Source organism: Aotus nancymaae, unplaced genomic scaffold, assembly GCF_030222135.1.
Source record: "Aotus nancymaae isolate 86718 unplaced genomic scaffold, 86718_ANA_hifiasm-v0.15.2.pri h1tg000040l, whole genome shotgun sequence".
NCBI classification, from domain to species: domain Eukaryota; kingdom Metazoa; phylum Chordata; class Mammalia; order Primates; family Aotidae; genus Aotus; species Aotus nancymaae.
Window position 1 is genome coordinate 9,371,564 of NW_026988454.1, and position 26,965 is coordinate 9,398,528.

The 26,965-nt window shown below is 46.6% G+C and overlaps 1 protein-coding gene across 1 annotated transcript in view; it reads right to left on the reverse strand.

Annotated features, from left to right (window-relative positions):
• TMEM181 (transmembrane protein 181) overlaps nucleotides 1–24,939 on the reverse strand; it is a 108,858-nt gene extending 83,919 nt beyond the window's left edge. Inside the window, exon 1 of the mRNA XM_021670173.2 lies at nucleotides 24,791–24,939. Coding sequence (XP_021525848.2) covers nucleotides 24,791–24,921 — 131 coding nt within the window. The 5' untranslated portion in view covers nucleotides 24,922–24,939. The remainder of the gene's footprint in view (nucleotides 1–24,790) is intronic.
• Between the last annotated feature and the right edge of the window lie 2,026 nt (nucleotides 24,940–26,965).

Below are 26,965 nucleotides of genomic sequence, written 5' to 3' on the forward strand. Positions count from 1 at the left end.
TGGGGTGTCTCTTGAAAATGCAGTCAACTGACAGCTGGGACTGTGGTCATCTGAAGGCTCAACTGTGCTGGTGTCTTAGTCCATCCTGTGTTGCCATAACAGAATACCTGAGGCTGGGAATTCATTAAAAAAGAATGAATGGGGCTGAGTGTGGTGGCTCACACCTGTAATCCCAGTACTTTAGGAGGCCAAGGCGGGCCTCACCTCCTGGTTTTCATGCTCTTGCACCACCTTTGAAGATAAGCTGCTGTGAAAGCTTTCAAAATTAAAATGGAGTCACTTGTATTAAAAACAAAAAAACAGGCCAGGTGCAGTGACTCACGCCTGTAACTCTAGCGCTTTGGGAGATCGAGGTGGGTGGATTGCAAGGTCAGGTGTTCAAGACCAGCCTGACCAACGTGGCGAAACCCCGTCTCTACTAAAAACACAAAAATTACCTGAGTGTGGTGTCGGGTACCTGTAATCCCAGCTACTCAGGAGGCTGAGGCATGAGAATCACTTGAACCATGAGGCAGAGGTTGCAGTCAGCCAAGATCACACCACTGCACTCCAGCCTGGGCAACAGAGCAAGACACCGTCACAAAAAATAATAATAATAAAATTAAATTAAAATCCTGACAAATAGAGCCAGAGAAGGCCATCAAGAGAAGGATTCTCACGCATAAATGCCTGAAAACAAAAACTGTAACAAAAGACTATAAAAACTATAATCTTGCACAAAGACCATTGCAATATTACACTTTTGCAATGCCATCTGCCCAGTAACTGCCTGTCCAACTTTAGACTGGCATCCCCCTTGTGATTGATCCTTGTAGCCAAACATAATTAACTCAAAATAATTATGCAATCCTCCCCATTCTTCCTTTAAAAACCTTCATCTTTTGATACCTCCCTGAAAAGGCACAGAGTTGACTACAGCACACATATTTACATATCGCAATGCCCTAATCCTGAATAAGTATCAGTTTTTTTAGAGAGCCTCACTCTCTCTTTGTTATTTAGGTTAACACAAATGTGTCAGAAGTGGAATCAGGAAAAGGATCACTATGGGAAGGAAGTGATGATTCTTGGAACGGGTGTGAGGTACTCACTTGAGCCCTCTGAACTCTCTGCTGGCACAGCTTTTGCCTTTCTGGCCATGGTGAGTCTTCCTTCAGGCCCACTCTCCCTCTTTTTGGTAGTGGCTTTTTTACATTATTATGGATTTGTTTCAGTTATAAGCCTGACTTTAAAAAGGCTGCCTTAGCTGGGAACTGTGGCTCATGCCTATAATTCCAACACTTTGGGAGGCCAAGGCGGGCAGATCACCTAAGGTCAGGAGTTCGAGACCAGCCTGACCAACATGGAGAAACCCCGTCTCTATTAAAAATACAAAATTAGCTGGGAGTGATGGTGGGCACCTGTAATCCCAGCTACTCGGGAGGCTGAGGCAGAATTGCTTGAACCCAGGAGGTGGAGGTTGCAGTGAGCCTAGATTGCGCCATTGCACTTCAACCTGGACAACAAAAACGAAACTCCATCTCAAAAAAAAGGCTGCCTTACATCCCTACTGAATGATAAAATATTTTTTGTCTTTTCTGCAAAGTCCTTTTTCGTAGAAAGACATGCTGGTTTGAGTACTCTGGCTTGTAGAGAATTGACATTCTGTCTCTTAAGACGTGTCTTCTCTGGTTAATTTACTTTTGCTTCTTTCTGCATGTCTAATTTAATATTTTGTTTGATCTGCATGCTGAGTTAAAGCTTGTGACTACTCTGATTTTGGTTTAGTTATATGTGTCTGTAAATGATTGGTCTTTTTTCCCTTGCTTGTTGCTGAAAAGCTTCCAAGAGAAAAATAAACATTCTAAATGGTGGGCACATGATGGCTGGTTAAAAGCCACTAGGGCAGTCACCACTATCTAAACACTGTCTAAACTCTTGACATTCTCTCACAGAATTTATAGGATTTCCTTTGCTCCTGAGAGATTAATAAAAAACAGAATGGGAGCCGGGCGCAGTGGCTCACGCCTGTAATCCTAGCACTTTGGGAGGCTGAGGTGGGTGGATCACCTGAGGTCGGGTGTTCAAGACCAGACTGGCCATCATGGTGAAACCCCATCTTTAAAAAAAATAAATATAAATTAAAAATAAATTTAAAAAACAGAATGGGATTCTTAAACATTGTCAAGTTTTCTGGGACTCCAGCTGTATATTATGATTTCTTTTCATGCACATTTTTAAACTAATGGACAAATTACATCAAGAACCATTCAGAACTCAAATGATCATTATCTAAACTCTCTAAAAACACCTCTACAACTATAGAGTTAGCATGTAGAGTCTTCTAAATTCTCTATGTCTGTTTTTTTCTGCTTACTTTAAATCTACTGACTTTTCTACTGGCCTTGAGATAAAACTCACTGCTTAGGGCATTCAAGCCAAGATTTTTTAAACCAAAAACCAACCTAGAGCTAAGAATCATCTCTGTTGGGATTCACTCAGGGTGGTTGGCAAAATTTTATTAAGGGAAATATTAGGGAAAATTGTGAGATGATAGTCTCAAACCTTTGGAAGGCCAAAAGGTTTAGGGAACAGCCTGAAGGCAGCCAGCTGTTTACTTAGAGCATTAGGTCATAGGGTGAAAATTAAGGATAACAGAGGCTTCCCGAGTTAAGTCTGTTTACCCCACGTTTCTTTGTCTCTAACAACTTGTTTACACATGTAAACTTTGTATCAGATGGCCCTCTCAGGAGAAGGTGGGAGGGGATTACCGGTTAATGGTGTTTGTTGTGGGCCGGAAAACCAACGCTTTTGTTATCCACAAGCCTGTTGACTTAGAACCTCTGTTATGAAATCTACACTAAATAAATTTGAGGAGATAGCTGCAATCGCCCTCTGAGAGCAGCTGCCGACCTCCGTAGCCCACTCTTCACTATACTTCGTATGTGAGTGTATTTTATTCATCCATCGCAGTCAGGGTTTGCAGGGCAGACCCTGCTGCAGGTGGTGATCAATGTCTCACATCTCTTTTAAGGTAAATTTTTTTTTGCCTAACAATTGTTTAGGGTAATGAAAGTTAGTTGAAGGATCAATAGTCTAAAAGGAAAAAATTCAATAAGTCTTTATAAGTTAGGCTCACAGATGAAACAAGTCAAAATCTTGAGCTCAGAGCAATAATATAAGATGTCTCTATGTGGCATAAAAGATAAATTTTGTGCCACACAGGGACCCAAAATAAAAAGCCAAACCAACCAACCAACCCCTGCTAAAATGCTTTCCTGTTCACATTAACCAAGCAAACTAGATTGGCAAACAAAAGATACATTTGTTACTAGTTGAAGGCTATTTAGAAAATTTGTTTTCCTTATACGATTCAGCCAGTCCTAGCTAAAATATAAACCTTGAAAATGTAACCCTAAGCTCATTTTTAAAAAAAGAAAAAGAATGGGAGTAAAAGAGATTTTTAAAAAACAACTGCTTTGTCCAAAATCTTGGTCCACAGTCTTCATGAGATTACCTATCAGGGTAAATAAAGTTCAGACATGTGAACAGGTTCCAATTTTGTCAATAATACAATTTGGATCCAACTATCTTGTATAAACCAGTGAGTTTATATCTTTTATTGTCTCATGATTAAAATTCTAAAATGAAAGATGTAAGATATTTCTGTGTTTCAGTGCATTTTACACATATGTATGTGCGTTATGTTTTACATTGTGTCTTCATGGTAAGATCTAGCATGGACCTTTCAATTCTATTCAGATTGGCTTAGATGAATGAGCATTCACATAAAATATAGTAAATCTTCACTTACGTTGTGAATAGATTGTTGGAACCTGTGACTTTGAACCAAACAATATATAATGAACCCAATTTTTTTCCTCATCAATGTTATAATGAAAGAGCACTGGCCGGGTGCGGTGGCTCACGCCTGTAATCCTAGCACTTTGGGAGGCTGAAGCGAGTGGATCACCTGAGGTCAGGAGTTCAAGACCAGCCTGGCCAACATGGTGAAACCCTGTCTCTATTGAAAATACAAAAATTAGCTAGGTGTGGTGACAGGGGCCTGTAATCCCAGCTACTCAGGAGGCTGAGGCAGGAGAATCTCTTGAACCCAGGAGGTGGAAGTTGCAGTGAGCCAAGAGATAGTGCCATTGCACTCTAGCCTGGGCAACAGAGCAAAATTCCATCTCAAAAGATGATAATAATAATAATAATGAAACAGCATTGAACAAAGTGACATTATTTGAGGACCTGCTGGATGTTATTTCACCTAAGTCACAGTTTCCAAGAACCTATTGATGACATTAAGTGTGACTTGTTCTCTGTGTTAATTAGCCTGAATGCCTTTTAGTTCATGTGACTTAAGTATATCTTTAATAAACTAGTTTTTAAATTGTTGATAAAGTAAAAATTAAAATGTCTTCAAAACTGTAAACATATTAATACGTTTTAGCATGGGTTTCCTGGCAGACAGTTTTATATTCATCTTCATTAGATGTTTTAAGGTATTAGGGTTTCATGCAAAGATTATAAAACTGTAAACCCTGCCTAAAATAATTTTTTGTACAATTCTTTGATAAGTAAGACTAATTTAATATTGTTGGTTTAATAAAAATAGCTGTATCTTCTGAGTTATTGACAAAATAACCATATACTTAACTTTCAGGTTCTTAGGTTCACACCTGATACACACAGGCTATAAAAATGGTTAACACGCCAGGCACGGTGGCTCACTCCTGTAATCCCAGCACTGTGAGAGGCCAAGGTGGGTGGATCATGAGGTCAGAGGTCGAGACCATCCTGGCCAACATGGTGGAAACATCGTCTCTACTAAAAATCCAAAAATTTGCTGGGCGTGGTGGTGTGTGCCTGTAATCCCAGATACTCAGAAGGCTGAGGCAGGAGGACCACTTGAACCAGGGAGTCGGAGGTTGCAGTGAGTCAAGATTGCGTCATTGCACTCCAGTCTGGGCAACAAAGCAAGACGCTGTCTCAAAAAAAAAAAAAAAAAAACGTTAACAGAGAAATAACTAAGTGATGACTAGCTTTGTCTAATATCTCAGTTTTAATAAGCAATATAGGTATATTTGTTAAAAATAAATAGATTTTGTAAATGGTATACATTTTTTTTTTTTTGAGACAGAGTCTCACTCTGTAGCCCAGGCTGGAGTGCAGTGGCACAATCTCAGCTCACTGCAACCTCTGCCTCCCGGGTTCAAGTGATTCTCCTGCCTCAGCCTCCCAAGTAGCTGTAGCTGGGAATATAGGTATGCGCCACCACACCCAGCTAATTTTTGTATTTTTAGTAGAGACGGGGTTTCACCACATTGGCTAGGCTGGTTTTGAACTCCTGACCTTGTGATATGCCCACCTCAGCCTCTCAAAGTGCTGGGATTATAGGTGTGAGCCACCACACCCAGCCTATATAAGCTTTTTATGTAATTTAAAATCTTAAAGTTCCATGTTAAATTAAACAATAGATGTTCATTAAATGTCTGATTCGTTTCCAACTTTTTCTCTTTTTTTTTTTTTTTTTTTTTTGAGACAAGGACTTTGTCACCCAGGCTGGAGTGCAATGGCACAATCATGGCTCACAGCAGCCTTGACCTCCCAGGCTCAAACAATCCTCCTGCCTCAGCCCCCTATATAGCTGGAACCACAGACATGCACCACCACACCTGGCTAATTTTTTAATTATTGTTTAGGACTGGGGTCTCACTACGTTGCCCAGAGCAGTCTCTAACTAGGCTCAAGTGATCCACCCATCTCAGCCTCCCAAAGTGCTGGGATGACAGACGTGAGTCCCTGTGCCTAGCTGACAGTTTCTATTTCTGCCACATTTTTTCCTGAGAGCCACTTAAGTTCTCTCGTTTCAAGACAGAAATGTTGTTTTTTCATTCAGAATGCTAATTTCATTTCTTGAGGCAGAGTTTTCATCTTAAAGCTTCTTAGGTTCATCTCTCAGAAGTTCAGCTTTGATTGTATCTCACAGCATGATTGGCAGGTCATGCATCACTGCCTTCAGCATTTTCTTCCCTTGATAAGTTCTGAGATGATAACTCTCTCCTTCAACTTTTTTTTATTAGCGCCTGTAACTTTTCCTTTCAGTTCTAACTCTGCTGTATGGCCCAGTGCTAAAATGTTTATCTTGAAGACCTGAAGATCTTTTCCTCCAGTATAATTTATGATTCTGTACTCTTAGCTTTTTTTTTTTTTTTTTTTGAGGTGGAGTCTTGCTCTGTCGCCCAGGCTGGAGTTCAGTGGCGTGATGTCAGTTCACTGCAACCTCCACCTTCCAGGTCCAAGTGACTCTCCCACCTCAGCCTCCCAAGTAGCTGGGATTACAGGCACCCGCCACGAAGCCCAGCTAATTTTTGTATTTTTAGTAGAGACGGGGTTTCGCCACGTTGGCCAGGCTGGTCTCAAACTCCGGACCTCAGGTGATCCACCTACCTCAGCCTCCCAAAGCACCGGGATTACAGGCATGAGCCACCGAGCTTGTCTTGGCTTTTCTGGATGTGTCTGAATTGTTCTATTTAACAAGGAAACTTTACATGCTCTCACTTTCTCTAAGATCTATGAATCCCCTGCTCAAAGTACTAGTTTTCTTGTTTATTTTCCTCTGTAATATAGTGTACACTCAACATCTAGAACCTTCATCAGGTTCAACTTCCCAGTTATCTAAATGGGCTTCCATAAGGAAAACCAGCCACACTGCAGGAGGTTTCTCTTCACATTTTGGCCACTGGTCCCCCAAAAAACAAAGAATTTATATTTTATTAGGGTAACTTCCTGTGTTATCTCTATTAGATTTTTGATTTCTCAGGAAAACTGAGTTTTAAATGGGTTAAAGTTTTTTATTTTCACATACCTTTCTGTGTTGCTTTTAAAATCTTTCAATTACCACTCTGCTTAAATAAAAACGATTATTTCACAGTGAGCTGTGATCCTGTCTTGAGCAAGTATTGTAAATTTTTTGACATCTTCGGCAGGCCTCCCCAATATCAAAATTCTAAATTAAGTCTCTTGACCTAAAATTAACTTGGGAATTTACCAGTTAGGCCCCTGGAGAGCATAAAAAATGCATCTCTCATCTCATAGTGATAGTAAATGATTAGGCTCACTTGCTCCATGGGAAACATTGGCAAATGATCAGTGATAGTAGCTCTTCTTTCAGTTACATTTATGGATATGTTATCAATACAAATGTTTCAAAACATAGATAATACATTATCAATCATGTTTGACTTGTCATGTTAAATCTGCTTTAAAGTTATATTTGTAGAGATGTTATTGATGTGAGTATCCTAAAGATTATGTAAATTGTGTAGAAGTCTAATGGTCCTGATGTGACGCTGTCAGTCATGATGCTGGTTGCTATCTTAAAACGTTATGTATAAAAGAAATTACTGTATTTCCTTGGCAATTCCTGATTATAATAAATGTTTGTCAGGTTCTTAACCTTGGCTATCCTGTGTTTTGTCATCCACAGTTATTGTTTTGATTTGTCCCTAAAAACATTTACAATTAGCTATAGTCCAAAATGGCTTTTCATGGAAAAGACCCTAACAAGTACTCTTGAACACATTTATAGTAATTTTAAGACCAGTGGATTAAATAAAACTCCCAGAACTCAAATAAACTGATGGCTTTAAGAAACTGCTAATCAGATCAAGCAAAACAAAAATTAATTACATAAAATTAAATAATTGAAAAAGATAATGTTTGTATGATTTTTATTTAAACCACTATTGGTTCTTAACTTAAATGTTTTGTTTTCCAGATTTAAGGCAATTTTCTTTCTTTTTTTTTTTGAGACAGAGTTTCGCTCTTGTTACCCAGGCTGGAGTGCAATGGCGCGATCTCGGCTCACCGCAACCTCCGCCTCCTGGGTTCAGGCAATTCTCCCGCCTCAGCTTCCTGAGTAGCTGGGATTACAGGCGTGCGCCACCATGCCCAGCTAATTTTTTGTATTTGTAGTAGAGACGGGGTTTCACCATGTTGACCAGGATGGTCTCGATCTCTTGACCTCGTGATCCACCCGCCTCGGCCTCCCAAAGTGCTGGGATTACAGGCGTGAGCCACCGCGCCCGGCCAATTTTCTTTCTTAAGCTATCTGTAGTTTATAACAATTTGGTAAAGTGTACTTTCGTGAACAGAGGTGAAAGCATTTGCTTTTTCTTCCTACTTGACGCCTCCAAAATTTGGAAACCATTTCTGAGTATTATTATGACAATATGGTTAGTTGCATAAGCCCAGTAAAAATCTGCCTTCTCTATACAGCAGGATACAATTAGAGACATGAGTTATTTTATCAAGGCTTTGGTTGAAATGTCATATTTTAAATGTGTATAGAATGCTTGACTTCAAGGGTTCCCAGCCTTCTAGTATATAAATTAAAACTGTCACTTCTTGGCAGGCTCAAAAACCTTAAGACTAGGTAAAATCTAAAGTCTTGTCCTAGCTTCCAGAGGTTTTTAAATCTGAGATTCCGATGTGATCAATGTGAAGAGAAAGTGGTAATACTGCTTTAAAAATCCTTCTTAAAAAAACCATAAAACACCATAAAAACTGTAAGTGGTAGCTTTGTACATTTGCTTCAAGTTCTTGCTATCTGCCTGTAGACTAGACTAGATTCTGAATTCTTCTAGATTTCTCCAATCCTATTTTGTTCCGTGAAATTACTAAACCTGGGAAGTACTCTCTTCCTAAGACCTAGGAAGATGACACTAGATACATTTTAAGAAACAAGTCTCGACCGGGCATGGTAGTTCACGCCTGTAATCCCAGCACTTTGGGAGGCTGAAGCAGGCAGATCACCTGAGGTCGGGCATTTAAGACCAGCCTTACTAACATGAAGAAACCCTGTCTCTACTAAAAATACAAAAAAAAATTAGCTAGGCATGATGACGCATGCCTGTAATCCCAGCTACTCGGGAGGCTGAGGCAGGAGAATCACTTGAAACGGGGAGGCGGACATTGCGGTGAGCTGAGATCGTCCTATTGTACTCCAGCCTGGGCAACAAGAGTGAAACTTCATCTTAAAAAAAAAAAAAAGAAAAAAAGAAAAAGAAGCAAGTTTCACCCTTATGTAGGGTCACACAAAAAGATCACCAAAACACCCACTGCCATTACCAGAAACACTGAATCTGCAAACCAGGATGAGAGGTTGATGTTTTCATGCTGTGGACAGCTCCTCCCAAGATGTCAGAAGAAGACTTCATATTAGAATGAGAATCTTACCCATTCTACTGCCCACGTTTTCCCCTGACACGATAATGGGCATTTGATTTACTCAATCAGTTGCCTTTAAGCCTAGATTCATGGCTGAAAACTGTTATACAAACTGGCTCTGTCATATTACTATTAATTTTAGTTTGTATCTTCCCTTTTTAAACTTTGTTATCTGTTACTTACGAAATTTTTTGCATAAGTACAAACTCCTAACAGAATAATGCTGGCCCAGCACTTTAAGATGATGGAAAAATACTACAAAATAGACAAAACTGAACTTAACAGTCAACCCCAAGTAGACTTAGCCTCACAGCCGCTCCCTTCAAAGCTCCCTTGTTGCTCAAATGTGGCTGAAAGGGTTTGACACTGACTCCTGGCCACCACTCACGCCCTCCAACATGGGACCAGAGCAGCAACCCAAGACAGCTCCATCCAAGCACGGAGAGACATCAAAACCTACCTACAGGATGATTGATCAGTGATGCTTTTGGAGAAAGATCTTGATCAAAAGAGGGAATGGGAAAATTGTCAGAATCAAAATAGAGTCACTTGTGTTAAAGAAAAAAAACAGTCCTGACAAATCGGTTAGGGAAGGCCATGAAGAGGAGTCTTTTTTTTTTTTTTTTTAGATGGAATTTCACTCTTGTTGCCCAGGCTGGAGTGCAATAGTCTGATCTTGGCTCACTGCAACCTCCGCCTCCCAGGTTCAAGCGATTCTCCTGCCTCAGCCTCTTTTGAGTAGCTGAGATTACAGGCATGCACCACCACGCCTGGCTAATTTTGTATATTTAGTAGAGATGGGGTTTCACCACGTTTGTCAGACTGGTCTCGAACTCCCAACCTCAAGTGATCGACCCGCCTCGGCTTCCCAAAATGCTGAGATTACAGGCATGAGCCACCAGGGAGCAGTGATTTTTAAGCCACCAAGCGCTCTTACCAAACAGGCCCGTGAACTTCAGCTGCTTCCTCCCTCTGAACAAGTCACTGCATTTGGCGAAGAGGAGTCTTATGCATAAATGCCTGATAAAACCATCACAAAAGATCCTACAAAACCACAACCTTGCATTAAAGGCCATCGCCACCTTCCACACAAAAAATACTTCCACAACAACACCTGCCCAGCCACTGCCCGTCCAACCTCAAATTGGCATCACCCTTGTTACTGATCCTTGTAGCCAAGGATAATTATCTTAAAGCAATTATGTAATTCTCTTCATTTTTTCTTTAAAAACCTTAGTTTTCCTTGACCACCCTGACTATGCACAGAGCTTACTGTGGAATGCGTATTCCCATTGCAATGCTTTGCTCCCAAATAAATATTTTCTTTTCGAGAGCCGCTCTGTGTTATTTAGGTTGGCACCACCATAGCCTTCAAGTCTGTAAACAACCATATTTGCATCCTCTCCTTTCTTCATCCCCACAGGTGAGAAAATTATGCACACAATGTTCAGAATCGCTTTAAAGTTTACTATATGCTAAGAGGTGTACACATATTCCCTCATTTTATCCCCTTTGCCACCATTAAAGCAAATGCCCTAGTTTCTGTGGCCCCTGCTGGTTTCTGGAATCTGCAATAACAAAGCCTGGTGAGTAGGGCAAGCCCCTCCCTGCCTCTCTGGCACAGCAAGGCCATTACCACTCACAAGCCCTTGGTACTACCAGGAAGGAGGCTCCAGCCTCCCAGCACCCTTCACCTTCTCTGCCTTGGGTGGTTTATCAGTCCTAAGTCATCCAACTAAAACAAGTATTTGAATTTATTTTCAGTGTTTGAGTAGCACCTCTCCACCGTCATCTCCTACGACCTCATGGTGCAAGCCTTTATCCGTCCTCCTCTTTCCAGGACCTGGCCCCAGCCTGGTAGAGAAAGATACCCAGCCCCTGTGTGTTGAACAAAAGATTGCCCTGGGCTTGCTGGCTACCTCGAAATAAGACACCCATTTCCTCATCGTTTAGAGAATGAGGACACCTTCCCACGGAAGCGAGGGAAGAGAGCTGGAGGGCCAGTGAGCACAGGATTGGAGGTGGAAGCTGAGAGAGTTCCTGTCACCTGGCAAGGCGACCCGCTGATTCTGGTTTGTCCGAGACTTTCCAAGTATGAGCACTGAAAGTCCCATGTCCCGAGGACGCCCTCAGTTCCAGGCACACCAGGATCGCTGGCCACCCTCCTTCTGGCCCATGCTTTTCTATGAGTTACTGGGCAAGACTGCCTCAACATTTAAAGAATGTCTTAGCTGGGTTCCCTCAAAAACAGAACCTAGGGGAAGAGTTTCCATGTCCATTTTATTGGGAGTGGTACAATCCCAGGGAAAGAAGGAGAGAGGATGGAGTCAGACAGGAGGCAGGAGAGTACATCTCAGTGGGTGCATGCTGGCCAGAGCTCAGGACAAACACGGCTGGTTTATTTCCAAGCTCCTGTGTTCGGAAACAGTCTGTTAGCTCTGTCCAGTCACTGTCACCCTCGGCCAAAGTCTGACCTACACATCCGGGAGATGTTACCTGGCCCTCAATCAGTCCCGGGGAGCCAGGCCTGTGGCTGCCACTTCAGTCAGCATGGGGTGAACGAGCCCCCACATCAGTCAGCACCGAAGCAGCTCTTCGGTCTGTTGGGTGGAAGGGGCAGAGGCTAGGAACGGCAGGGCCTGCCCCAGGAGGTCACGTGGGGAGGCAAGGCCAGGGGCCAGGGGCCAGGGGCAGGGACGGAGTTGGGAGGTGGATATGGGCAGGGTCAAGGGGGCCTGGGGAGGCCCATCAACTGGATCCAGTGCAAGGAGGTAGAGAAGGTTTAGAAACATTGTTACAAAGACGGGAGAAATGAGTAGCCTGGGAAAAGCCAGCAGGATTTCAGGGCTTCGCTGAGGCCCCAGCCGAGGGGGGCGATCCTGTGTCAATGGTGACTTCCAGGAACGCCTGCCTGGTGGCACTTTCCTCCTGCTGAATGGGTGGCATGAGCATGAGACAAGAGTATTGGTATTGATCAGAGATTGGGGGCCCCAGGACAGATGAGATGAAGGGACAGAGAAGTAAATGAGTTTAAGACAACGGGTCTCAGTATCTGCAGAAGTTAGAATCGGTTGGGGAGCTTTAAAAAAAACCCAGTGCTCAAGCTGAACCCAAAACTAACTCAGTCAAAGCTGAAGTAGGGCTTAGGCATCTACGTTTATGTATTTATTTATTTTTGAGATGGAGTCTCACTCTGTCACCCAGGCTGGAGTCCAGTGGCGCGATCTCGGCTCAACACAACCTCCGCTTCCTGGGTTCGAATGATTCTCCTGCCTCAGCCTCCCAAGTGTCAGGTCTCCATATGCAAGCCTGGAGCCTGAAAGTCTGAAGTCCTGCTTGCCTCGGCTAATGTCTCCCACCCCCTGCCTGCGTTCGCCATTGTCCCTGATTGCCCAGCGAAGCTTTCCCAGACAAGGCCCTCACCCAACCCTGCCTGCCATCTTAACTGTTCTTACGATAACGTAAATACCTCTCACCCAACCCTGCCACCTTAACTGTTATGAAAATGTAAATGCCTCTCACCCTACCCTGCCACCTTAACTGTTCTTATAATAACGTAAATACCTCTCACCCAACCCTGCCATCTTAACTGTTCTTATAATAATGTAAATATCTCTCACCCAACCCTGCCATCTTAACTGTTCTTATAATAATGTAAATACCTCTCACCCAACCCTGCCACCTTAACTGTTCTTATAATAATGTAAATATCTCTCACCCAACCCTGCCATCTTAACTGTTCTTATAATAATGTAAATACCTCTCACCCAACCCTGCCACCTTAACTGTTATGATAATGTAAATGCCTCTCACCCAACCCTGCCATTGTAACTGAACTTGTGGTCATGTATCTCCTTGCCCCTAACCCCACCACTGTAACTGAACTTACTCTGCAACACCCTCGCCCCCCAAAAAACTACCCAATCCTCTAAAACCAACTCCTATCCCACTGCCCTTTGCTAACACCCTTTTCGGCCTTAGCCCACCTGCACCCAGGTGAATAAACAGCCATGTTGCTCACACAAATCCTGTTTGGAAAGTCTCTTCATTCAAAGCACGCATTTTTTCAACACCGCATAGCTGGGATTACAGGCACATGCCACCACACCTGGATAATATTTTATTTTTAGTAGAAATGGGGTTTCACCATGTTGGCCAGGGTGGTCTCAAACTCCTGACCTCAGGTGATCTGCCCACCTCAGCCTCCCAAAGTGCTGGGATTACAAGCATGAACCACCATGCCCGGCCTATTTATTTATTTTGAGACAGGGTCTCACTCTGTCACCCAGTGCAGTGGCACAATCATGGTTCACTGCAGCCATGGTTCATTACAGGCACACACCACCACGCCCAGCTAATTTTTATATTTTTTGTAGAGATGAGGCATTGCCGTGTTGTCCAGGCTGGTCTCAAATTCCTGGGCTCAAGCAATCCACCCACCACAGCCTCCCAAACTGCTGGGATTACAGGCATGAGCCGCCACAACCAGCTGGTATCAGTATTTTTTTTTTTTTTTTGAGACGGAGTTTCGCTCTTGTTACCCAGGCTGGAGTGCAATGGCACGATCTCGGCTCACCGCAACCTCCGCCTCCTGGGTTCAGGCAATTCTCCTGCCTCAGCCTCCTGAATAGCTGGGACTACAGGCACGCGCCACCATGCCCAGCTAATTTTTTGTATTTTTAGTAGAGACGGGGTTTCACCATGTTGACCAGGATGGTCTCAATCTCTTGACCTCGTGATCCACCCACCTCGGCCTCCCAAAGTGCTGGGATTACAGGCTTGAGCCACCGCGCCTGGCCTGGCATCAGTATTTTTTAAAGCTCCCTAAAGGACTCTGACATACAGCAAATGTGATAACCCATAGTCTGGGGCGTTGGCAAGAGATGTTTTGAAGATGCACCCATGGAATCCATGCCACGTTGGCTCCAGCTCCTTCCTGGGGTTCAGCTGCATTTCTGCCCTTTGGTCTGTGAACAATCCCTGTATTTCTTGTACTAAGTTCACCTTTTTGGCTGAAACTAATATTTGCAACTGACGGTCTTAAATACTGGAGTGCCATATCTTTATAAAGTGACTATCAATGCCTCTAGATGTCCCGAAGACAGCTGCCAATGATGAGAACTACAGCAAAGTTCTAACATGTTCTCATTCCTATTGCAGCCTGCGGGAAGGGGGTTTGGATTTGTATTTCCCCTTGCAGAAGCTGAGGACAGTCTCCACTAGAAGAATGCCAGTTCTGGAGCTCCTCACTTATCCTGAGGCAGGAGCATGCTTGCCCTTTCCAGATTGAGCTGGAAGTAATCTTTGTTGGCCTGAATCCTAAATTGGGGGCTCTGTTCACCAAAGAGTATGGGTTTACACATCAGAAACACTGCCCTGGTCATGCCAGACAGATAAGCCAGGGAAACTGATCATTACCTTCACTTAGGAACAAAACTCCGTCTTTAAGTCCTGACAAGACTTGAAGGCTGAATGCCCACAGGACTTTGCTGGCTGTACCGCACCATGAACAGACACAGCACAGAGGGCACCTTCCTGGCCTTGCGGGTATATTCAAAAGAATGGGACGCCAGAGCCCCAGCTCTTCAGGAGGCTGAGGTGGGAGAATCAGAATCGCTTGAGCCCAGAAGCCCCAGGTTGTAGTGCACCATGACTGTACTATGAAGAGCCGCTGCACTCCAACCTGGGCAACGTAGTGAGATCCCATCTCTAAAAAACAAAACCACCACCAAAAAAACTTTAAAAAAGAAAAGAACGGCAAGAGCACAGCCGTGCCCCTATACAGCATGTGTCCCCAGCAGACAGAGAAGGCAGGACAACACCCACCCGCCCATGTGCCCCCGCAGCTCACAGCAGCCGGAAAAGGGGACAGCCTTGCTCTTTACGTGCCTGCCTCTCGCCTTTAGAGCTCTGCTTCCGGGGGCAGGCGACCACCCCTTCGCTCCAGCTGCTTCCTACACAGCAAACCAAGCGCTGCTCCAGTGAGACCCGTCATTTGCCATGACTTTCCAAGCTGGGCAAGGCCGGGGAAGGCCAGTCCAAGGCACATGATGAGCCTGTGCAGTTGTGGGTCCCAGGGTCACACGCACATCCTCTGCAATGGCCTTGAGCATACAGAACAATGGGGCTTTGTCCTGATATCCTAAGCATGGCCTCAACCTCACAACTCCAGTAAACCTAGGGCAGGGAAGGGAGCGGGATGCGGCGGGAACGCTGGGGCAGAGACGTTCAGAGTAGGCACAGAAGTGCCCTGAAGCCCACGGCTGAGCAAGCGGGAGGGGAACGAGGCCTGCAGAACTGCCTGGCCCTTGAGTGGCGGGCAGCAGCCTCTCCCTGTGGTGGTCTAAGGTGGCAGCTTCCTAAATCATCACTCCTAGGGGCACTTTCGTTTTAGTGTAGTGTTGCCAGAGCATTTTCATGTTGAAATGCATGCTATTTCTTACAAATTACTTTTCTCTCATTGCTTGTTTAGGTGACATTTAGGGTAATTTAATTTTTTAAAGTTACGGAAGCATGTATGACGTTTTCAAGGAATTTCCTTTCAGGACAGGAAAGGAGGGACTACAACATAGTTGCTGTTATAGAAAAAGCAGGAGGGGGCTCCCCTTTGAGAAGCACAGCCCTGAGGTCATGGGCGGGCCTTGCAGAGAGCTGGCCATTGATTGGGGAAGGGCAATGAGGGCTGAGCCAAGAAGAAGAGCGAGAGAACCAGCCAGGTCAGACGCGGTGGCTCATGCCTGTAATCCCAGCACTCTGGGAGGCCAAGGCAGGCAGATCACGAGGTCAGGAGATCGAGATCATCCTGGCCAACACTGTGAAACTCCGTCTCTACTAAAAACACAAAAATTAGCTGGGCGCATGGTGGCACGTGCTTGTAATCCCAGCCACTCGGAAGTCTGAGACAGGAGAATTCCTTGAACCAGGGAGTCAGAGGTTGCCGTGAGCAGTGAGCTGAGACTGCACCACTGCACTCCAGCCTGGCGACAGAGCAAGACTCTGTCTCAAAAAAAAAAAAAAAAAAAAAAAGAGAGGCCGGGCGCAGTGGCTCAAGCCTGTAATCTCAGCACTTTGGGAGGCTGAGGCGGGTGGATCACGAGGTCAAGAGATCAAGACCATCCTGGTCAACATGGTGAAACCCCGTCTCTACTAATACAAAAAAAAAATTAGCTGAGCATGGTGGCGCGTGCCTGTAATCCCAGCTACTCAGGAGGCTGAGGCAGGAGAATTGCCTGAACCCAGGAGGCGGAGGTTGCGGTGAGCCGAGATCGTGCCATTGCACTCCAGCCTGGGTAACAAGAGCGAAACTCCGTCTCAAAAAAAAAAAAAAAAAGAGAACTAGCCAGCTGGAAGGAAGGCGGAAGACCAAGACCCCAGAGCGCAAGAACTCAGGGGTTTGTCCCGAGGCTCAAGGAAGGGAGTGTCATTGAGGCTGAAGAAATCGGGAAACAAGCACCCCGTCCCCTTTCTGTACTGCTCAGCTGGGTTTCAGCCGCCTTCTGCCCATGACCTGACTGTGATACCCCCGCGCACACACACTACCCTAGCAGATGGCTCATCTGTCTGAGTCTCCAACCCTGCCTCACTCAGCCTGGCTTAACCTGGAGGGCTCCTTGTATCCTGATCCCCTCCAGGCTGTTTTGCACCTTTAGGGTGACAACCATCCTGATTTTTTTGGGACCAAGGGATTTCCTGGAACACTAGACTTTCAAGTCAGGATGCACTGAGCACCCTCTCTCTGACCCAACAGCTCCTGAGCTGGGCCAGAGCCTGTTTCCTCGGCCTTTACTGCACACTCTCCTTCACCCCAACACACACACACACACACACACACCCTCCTCAATTTGCACCTGAGAAACCTCAGGCAACTCAGGTGACACAGTGAAGATTTCAGACACTTCTGCTGGGCAGACAGAGCCACCCTGATCCAGACCCAGCTGTACTGTCATCTGCTACCTCCGTTTTAGAGCTGGGAGGGATCCGAGATCATCCTGTAAGATGTGCAGATCCAATTTCCAAGAAGCACAGTGACTGATCCACACCAGGACCCGCCCAGTCCTCCTGACTCTTGTTCATCAAACATTCAGCTGCTATGTTTAGAAAATACTGGCAGAGAGGAGCCAAAATCCACAGCCCTGTATCAACACATGAGCTGTTCTTTTCAAGGAGGGCCTGTTATGCCTTGGCTTATGTCCCCAGAAAGATGCTGAAGTCCTAACACCCAGTGCCTGTGAACGTGGCCTTATTTGGTGATACGGCCTTGGCAGATGAACAAGCTAAAATGAAGTCATTAGGGTGAGCCCTAAATCCAGTGTGACTGATATCCCCATAACAAGTGCAGATTTGGCAGGGCACGGTGGCTCACGCCTGTAATCCCAGCACTTTGGGAGGCCGAGGCAGGCAGGTCACAAGGTCAAGAGATCAAGACCAACATGGTGAAACACCACCTCTACTAAAAATACAAAAATTAGCCAGGCGTGATGAGGCGCACCTGTAGCCCCAGCTACTCAAGAGGCTGAGGCAGGAGAATTGCTTGAACCTAGAGGTGGAGGTTTCAGTGAGCCTAGATTGCACCACTGCACTCTAGCCTGGGTAACAGAGCAAGACTCTGTCTCAAAAAAAAAAAAAAGAAAAATGGGAGATTTAGCCACAGACACACATAGAAGGAAGATGATGTGAAGACACAGGGAGGTGACAGACATCTACAAGCCAAGCCTGAGGCTACCAGAAGATGGAAAAAAGGCCTGGGACAGACTGTCCCTCAGGAGGCGCCAACCTGGCCAACACCTGGATTTTGAACTTCTGGCCTCAGAACTGGGAGACAATACATTCCTGCTGCTTGAGCCCTGCAGTCTGTGGTGTTTTCTTACTGCAGCCCTAGAAGATGGACCCAGAGCCCCAGCCTCCACATCTTGGGAACGAGGCCTGCTTCAAGCTTCAGGTGTCCGGCCAGCCTTGTGGCCTGTTCTCCTCTGGCAAAGGATGGTCTTTCAGTTGCCAGAGCTGAGTCATCGCTGCAGCCAAATGATGACCAGGAAGAACAGATGGGATGCTTATACCTGCTCTGCTATCCAGGAAATTAGCATCCTTATTTTCTCCTCTCAAATCAGAGCCAGACGTGGCTTAAAAAAACATACTCTGGAGGCCGAGGCAGGAGGATCACTTGAAGCCAGGAGTTTGAGACCAGCCTGGCTAACATGGTGAAACCCATTCTCTACTAAAGATACAAAAATTAGCCAGGTGTGGTGGTGCACACATGTGGTCTCAGCTACTCAGGAGGCTGAGGCACAAGAACTGTTTGAACACGGGAGGCAGAGGTTGGAGTGAGCCGAGATCACGTCACCATACTCCAGCCTGGGCAACAGAGCAAGACTCTGTCTCAAAAACAAACAAGCCACAACAAAAAAACCTACTCTGCTGTATGGGCAACAGTTCCACTTACCCCAAGGTACACAGAAAAATAATTAAGCCTGGGTAACCACCAGGAGGAAATCTGATAAGTGCATACGATACAGACTTGGGTTTGAATTCTGGCTTGAAAATGCAACCTCGGACAAGCTACTTGGTCTTTCTAGACTTCATTATCCTCTGAAGATTGTTGGGAAGATTATATAAGATGATGCATGGAAATACTTGGTCGAGTACCCAGTACACAATAAGGTATAATAACAGGGTAACAACTTTAATATCTGACAAAATATAACTCAAGGGATGTTCATTATAGACCTAAGTATGACCAATACTGTATATGAGATTCGGAATATGTTAGCCTCTGGCTGTGTGATTAAAAGAATACCTAGGCCAAGTCTGGTGGCTTACACCTGTAATCCCAGCAATTTGGGAGGCCGAGACTGGTGGATCACTTGAGGTCAGGAGTTCGAGACCAGCCTGGGCATCATGCTCGCTACTAAAAATACAAAAATTAGCCAGGCATGGTGGCACATGCCTGTAATCTCAGCTACTTGGGAGGCTGAAGCAGCTTGAACCCAGGAGGCAGAGGTTGCAGTGAGCTGAGATCAGGCCACTACACTCAAGCCTGGGGGACAGAGCAAGACTCCATCTCAAAAAAAAAAAAGATAAAATCCCAGTCTCATCAGGGACACTCACTGTCTCCTCCTCCGCAAAAAAGAAACAAAAGTCAGAGAGAGTTGTCAATCAACACTTACACCGAGGTGTACCCATCAACTTGAAAACGAGGAGAAAAGATGAGGCCCTCTGAAATGCTTACATCAAAATCAGTACAGAGGCCTCAAGGTAGAGAAACGCAGGTTTGCCTCAAATAGAAAACATGACTCCCAGACCTTTAAACCTGAATGAAACCTGGTCAAAGCTCAGCCATTGAGCTTTGTGTGGGGAGAGGGGGCCATGGCACCTGGCTGCCAATACTGCTGCCCCTTGGAAAACCCGTCAGAGGAGGAGGTGGGTGCCCCAGGTGTCTCCAGCTGCTGCTCTAAGATTTTTTTTTCCTTCCTTCCTTCCTTTCCTTGTCCTTCCTTCCCTTCTTTTCTTCCTCCCTCTGTCCCTCCCTCCCTCCCTCTCTTCCTTCAGCTGCTGCTCTAAGATCCTTCCTTCCTTCCTTTTCCTTTTTTTTTCTTTTTGAGACCGAGTCTCGCTCTTACGGTCCATGCTGAAGTGCAGTGGCGCAATCCCAGCTCACTGGAACCTCTGCCTCCTGGGATTCTCCTGCCTCAGCCTTCTGAGTAGCTGGGATTACAGGTGCCTGCCACCACGCTGGGCTAATTTTTGTATTTTTAGTAGAGATGGCGTTTCACCACGTTGGCCAGGTTGGTCTCAAACTCCTGACCTCAGGTGATCCGCCTGCCTTGGCCTCCCAAAGTGCTGGGATTACAGGTGTGATCCACCACGCCTGGCCTGCTCTAAGATATTTCACTCATCCTTCATGGCTCTCTACCCTGGCAGAGATCCAGCCCAGGCCAATTACATCTGAATCCTCAAAGGTGGGGCCTGAGGGTCTGTATTTTTGAAAACTCCCTCATATACTTGAGCTCAGAAGTTCAAATGCAGCCTGGACAACATAGTGAGACCTCGTCGCTACTAAAAAATTCAAATGAACAAAAAAATTAGTCGGGTATGGTGGTGCATGCCTGTAGTACCAGCTACTTGGGAGGCTGAGGGGGAGGAGCCGAGGAAGTCAAGGCTGCAGTGAGCCATGATCACACCACTGCACTCCAGTCTTGGTGACAGGAGTGAGACCCTGTCTCAAAAAAAAAAAATCGAAACGATTGTGATGTGCAGCCAGCATTGAGAATCCCTAATCTTACCAGTTCCCCCAGGGTTCAAGTGATTCTCCTGCCTCAGCTTCCCAAGTAACTGGGATCACAGTTGTGAACCACCACACCCAGCTAATTTTTGAATTTTTTGTAGAGATGGGTTTTCACTACACTGCTCAGGCTGGTCTGGAACTCCTGGGCTCAAATGATCTGCCTGCCTTGGCCACCCAAAGTGCTAGGATTATAGGCGTGAGTCACCTTGCCTGGTTGCCTTCGTCCATTCTTCTGTTTTTCAGTATCTGGCTAATTTCCAGTTTAGGAGTATTACAACTTGTGCTGTTACGAACCTTTTTAGTACATGTCTTCTGATGGCCCCATGTATGCATTCCTTTTTTTTTTGAAATGGAGTCTCGCTCTGTCACCAGGCTGGAGTACAATAGTGCAATCTCAGCTCACTGCAACCTCCGCCTCCCGGGTTCAAGCCATTCTCCTGCCTCAGCCTCTTGAGTAGCCGGGACTACAGGCAAGCGTCACCACACCAAGCTAATTTCTGTATTTTTAGTAGAGACGGTTTCACCATATTGGCCAGGATGGTCTCGATCTCTCGACCTCATGATCCGTTCGCCTCGGCCTCCCAAAGTGCTTGGATTACAAGCGTGAGCCACCGCACCCAGCCTCCATATATGCATTTCTGCAGGGCATACATCCGACAGAAAATGCTGGACCTGAGGAGATGTGTATGTTCAACTTCAGTAGCTGCTGCCAAGTGGTTTTCCACGGTGATGATAGCAATTTCCCTTCCCACCTTCAATGCGTGAACTTTCCATGTCCTTGTTAACACGTCTGTCTTTTTCTTGTTACCATTTTGGTGTGGTGTAGAGGAGCTTCAAGGAGTTTTCTGTAGACTTCAAGTTACAGACTTCTCTTTTTCTTTTGGAGACAGCCATAGAAAGCCAGCCAGCTTTCCCCATGAATGTGAATGAGAAGCAGTAGCCCAAATGGTTATTAGCAGCCAACTGCTACCAAGTTAAAAAGAAAGAACTTGATTACATCATTAAGCTGCTGGATCAGCAACCCAATCCATTTCCTTACTGTTTAGACATTTCGCTGTGGTTTTTCTGTTATCTGTATCTGAATACGTCTTTAGTGTTCTCTTCGTAAAGTGTTTGAGTCTTACAAAATCCTTGTGAAGGTGAGAGTTACGGGTTCCTTTATCCTGATGTGGAAACTGATTGATTGTCCAGTGAAACTCAGTAACTCCCCGCAAGGCTGGGGAGTTAGCAAAGGGTAGAACCGGGGCTAGAATCAGGATTACAGATCCTTGGCCTACTGCTTTTCCACCTTCCCTCTCCTGACAGGAAGTACGACTGTCATCTCTCATTTTGTGAAAATGGCCATGAGTTCTTTGATCACATAGCTGCATCTCTTCACTGATGCCAAATTATGTAGCAAATATGCAAACAGCCATGCTGGCAAACAGAGGGGCAAACCATGTTTTGTAAACGGAGCTTTAGCAGCTGTGTTCCTTGCTTCATCCCATTATGAGAAAACTGCCAACCACGTGAGGTGAGTCCCTGGTCCTCTAGGGAAAACAGAGCTGATGCGTTTTACTCATAAATCACCAATAAGGAAATGAAGACGGTGAGAAGAGAAGGAGCCAAAATCGTAGTAGCAATTTCACCTTCTAGTGAGACAGATGCAGAGCTGTAACTAGCAGCTTCCCAACTTAGAAACCCAAGAGTATTTCACCTCGTTTTGTACAGCAACAATCCATTGATAGAAAATTTCAATGGAGCTGAAGACAGTTCAGTGATCTAAAACATCTTCTCACTACAAAACAGACTGTGATTCAGCCTAACTGCCCTGTCTGTACAAAACGTTGTAAAGTACTCTGCAGTCAACTTGTGCTCATGGCAGGGGGTGCAGAACCCATCACTAATCACTCCCAATCACAGCGAATCTGTCTTCAAGCTCCAACTCAACTGAGGAAGTGGCTCCTGGAGCAAAGACTCAAATGCTTGCTGTAGGACAGGCAGCCAAACTGCTCATGTCACCTGCCCCTGTGTAAAATCCTCCAGTGGCTTCACATTGCAATCCCAATGAAATCCACATTCCTTCGTCTGACCTTCAAGGCTCTTCACAGGCTGGCCCTGCCTCTCTCTCTGACTACAGTGCTCCAGGCTTGCTGGTCTTCTGTCTATGCCTTGAACGTTTTATGTTTTTATGGCCTCAGGGACTTTGCAATTCTCCTTCCTCTTCTGGGACTTTCCTCCCTGCCTCCTTGTCTGGTTACCTCCTCATTTTTCAGTTCTCTGACAAAATGTCACCTTCAAGATGAGCCCCACCTGACTACCTTCTGTGTGGCAGCACCTTGTCACTCTCTCAGGTTTATTACTGTAAGCTCCAGGACAGCAGAGATCCTGTCTTGCTCACCGCTGTATTCGCGATGCCTAGAACAACAGCAGGAGCATAAAAGATGCTCAGTAACTACCAGGTGAATAAATTGGTCAATGAATAAAGATGGAGATTAACCACTGGGGTGTGTTCTCTTCTTGGCTACTTGCATTGCTATCATTCCACTTTCACTAGCTGTGTTGTCAAAGAAATCCCAGGAAAAGAAAGTACAGAGAAAGAAAAAAAGGCCAGGCATGGTGTCTCATGCCTGTAACCTCAATACTTTGGGAGGCCAAGGTGGAAGCATCACTTGAACTCAGGAGTTTGAGACCAGTCTGGGCAATACAGGAAGATTCCATCTCTACAAAAAATACAAAAATTAGTTGGTAATGGGGCAAGGGCCTGTGGTTCCCACCTACTCCGGAGGCTGAGGTAGAAGGTTTGCTTGAGCCAGGGAGGTAGATGCAGTGAGCCAAGATTGCACCTCTGCACTCCAACCTGGGTGACAGGGCAAGACCCTGTCTCAAAAAATAGATAGATAGATAAGATAGATAGAAAGATAGATAGACAAACAGATAGATTCGATAGATAGATAGATAGATAGATAGATAGATAGATAGATAGATAGATAGATAGAGAACACCACCACCACCAGAGTAAGGGACAGGGGTGGGGAACTAGTAGAAGAGGAGATTGGACATAATCTTATGCAAGAATGATATGAAGCTCTGGGTGCTTTTCCCATACCCTCAGGTCTCTCAGGAGGCTGCATTAGATAGATTTCCAGGCTCGCCCAAAAGCTACGTCACATGATTTTTTTACATTTTTTTGAAATGGTCTTTTTCACTCAGAAACCATGACCACGGTCCCGCTGCGTTGCTGATCAGCCCGGGAGAAGGCACTAGGTTTGTGAACAGATGTGAGGATAAGTGTGACATATCTTTTTCTGGACATATACCTATGATTATTAGCACAGGATGGGTCTTACAGAAATGACGACCACCCGTTCCCCATTGCAGTGCAATAAATACCCTGGCCATCCTTAGCACAGAGTGAGTAAATTATGATTAAACCTCAGCTTTCGGAGACCTTCTGGTTCGGGCTTCCCATTTAACAGATGAGGAAGGTTGAGGTGTGGGGTTAGGGAGCTTTCTACTGACTTGCGATTGGGTCCTGTCCCGACACCGCCAATTTGGGTAAATCGACCAATTTGGGTAAATTGGCCTTTGGCGGTGGACAGACTTTCCTTCCCCTCCGGAACCGCAAAGCGCAGAGAGGAAGGGGCGGGCGCCAGCGCCAGGGTCTGCAGTTCCCACCGCCCTCCCCCAGGTCTCAGGAGAGGGAGACGGAGATGCACACAACCAAGTTCAACACCGCGGCTCCCAGCCGGGGTGTCCCCGCATGGCGTCCCGCGGTCCTCCCCGCCGCGCCCGTCCGCCCCCAGCCCTCCGCGGCGCCCCAGCCCCGGAGGCGTCCCGCGAAGCCCAAGGGCCTGGGGCGCTCGGAGCTGCGGCCAAGACCCTCCTCCCCACGCCGGAGCGCGCGCGGTCGCCTCCCCAGTCTCGGCTGCTTGAGGCCCGAACGGGGGCGGCGGGGCGGGCGCGGGGGGAGAACGACGCGGGGCGCGGGGAGGAGCCAGAACCCGCAGCTCCTTTCCCGAGAGGCGGGAGCGTCGGCTCGGTTTCTGCGGAACGGAAATCGGCCCTTTGCCCGGGTCGCGGGGCTGCCCTGGACCCCGGAAACTGCGCGCCGCAGCCGGCACCCCTGCTCGCCGCCCCCTCCCCGGTCCCTCTCCGCCCCGCGCCCTGACCCCGGCCCCTTCCGTGAGCTCCGCCGGCCGAGGGTTGGACCAGGCCAAGCCCGGGGAGCCGCCGGGGTCCCGTTGGGGACTGAGGCCCGGAAGACCCGCCCGCCGCCCGCCGCCCGCCGCCCGCCGCCCGCGCCGCGCCCACCTGTAGTAGCGGTCATCCTTGAAGGGCGTGAGGTCCTCCTTGAGCTCGCGGTACGCCTCCTGCAACCGCCGGCACAGGTGCTTGAGCTCGCTGCAGAGCGGGGGCTCGAAGGCAGGGTACTCGGCGTCCATGCCTCCCAGGCCCTGGCCCCGCCGCTCCGCCCTTTGTGTCGCCGCCAGCGCCCCCTCTCTCCTCCTAGCGCCTGGGATCCGGCTGCGGCGCGCTGGGCGGGACCGAGGAGGAGGAGCAGGTGCGGGGGAGGTGGGGAGGGGGCGCGCAGGAAGGGGACCTGGCGCGCTCAGGGAGCCGCCGCGTGCATGCTGGGAGCTGGGCCCGGCGCAGGTGGGGGCTGGGGGTCCCGGCCCCGCGCCCCACGCCCCGCGGAGGGGGCCTGAATGTGGGAGGGTGCCGCGCCCATCCGCCTCCGCGCCCCTCCGCCGCCGCCCTGGGAGAGGCAGAAGGCGGGGGAGGAAGTGCAACGCAAGGTCGTCTGCCGCCCATGACAGAAAGCTCAGTGCCGCCCTCGCCAGTGGCAGCGCTGGGAAGGGAAGACACTGGAGGTGGGAGCATGGAGGAAAATGGGGCTTGGGGGCCGGACCGAGGGCCCTTTCTTGCTGGGAAGGTCAAGGCTGGAGCCGGCTACCGCGTTCAGCACCGCGGACAGCTCCCATGGGCGACTTTTAGCTTCTTGGGCTCCATTTGGCCTAATGCAGAAACATTTTAAACTAAGCCCATCAGAGTTATAGTCATAATAAATATTTTTCTAATGAAGTGTGTCCAAGTAAGGTGCCTCTTCCCACATGTACTAAAACTACCAAAAAAAGTCTAGGCAGAGGAGTTTCTCACTCTCTACAAGCTCAACACTAGTGTGCAAACTACAGACTTAACAAATTAACACGTCTTCGATGGAATGACTTCTCCAAAGCGTGGTGTGATCTCCTTTTGTGAATTTTTCCAATAATAGATGGAGAAACAGTCGTTCCAGACGATGTTAGTGCATTTCCATCTGAACCCAGGGGAGGTTTCCCCGAAGATTGGTCCTGCCTGCACTAGGGGAACCTCTTACAAGTACACTTCCAGGGACAAAATCTACCCAGTTGAACCTACGTAATTGTGGAATATCGATCCCAGGAATCTGTATTTGTCCAAACCCCTCAGGCAATTCTGATGACCACTCAGGTGCCAGTGGTCTCAGCATTCCCGTGTTTCCTGCTGTCTGTGCCTATGCTGTCACTCCACCTTGCTCTGTATTTTTATTTCTTCTGTCCTTTACATTTTGGAACAGCTTTTCTATGCTAGCCAGGCTCCCCTATCAGGGTTTGCACAGCTTCCCATAACTGCTGATCATCTTGCATTGCACACAGTTAGGTTTTAGCCTTAATTCATTAACAGCATTTGTGTTTAATCATCTCAGGATTTTTTTTTTTTTTTAAGAGCTCAGGATTTGGTAATACTCAAAATACAGTGCATAAAGAGGCACACTAAGAAGAACTTCAGAGAACACACATGCAGATTTGTTTTCTGAAATGAGAGAGACTGTGAGTTCAGCATGTGCCATATTTTAAACATTGTATCATTGGCTACAGAGAGCTTATTTTTAGGAGGAATATAGGCCAATCTCCCAGATACATCAAAACACTTAAAAATCTTCTAGGGAGCCTTCCTTAGCTTCTCAAGCCTAGAATTTTTTCTCCTTCTTTGAAGTACAGTAGCCCCTAGAGGATAATACACATCTGGCTCCAGCACTGTGAGGTACTAATCTACTTTGTCAGTTCTTTTGTTACAAACAGCCAGAAATTTGAGATAAAACATGCCCCCCCCCACACACACACACACAGTGGCTATACATGTTATGCACAGCTGAGCCACAAACTATACTGTAATTTTTTTGTACGTTTTATTTCCCATAGAATTAATAGTTATCATTTTTACCACTGATTTTTTTTTTTTTTTTTTTTTTTTTTTTGAGACAGAGTCTAGCTCTGTCGCCCAGGCTGGTATGCAGGTGCAGGGGCGCGATCTCGGCTCCCTACAACCTGTGTCTCCTGGGTTCAAGCGATTCACCTGCCTCAGCCTCCAAAGTAATGCATTACAGGTACCCGCCATCACGCCCAGCTAATTTTTGTATTTTTAATAGAGACAGGATTTCACTGTGTTGGCCAGGCTGGTCTTGAA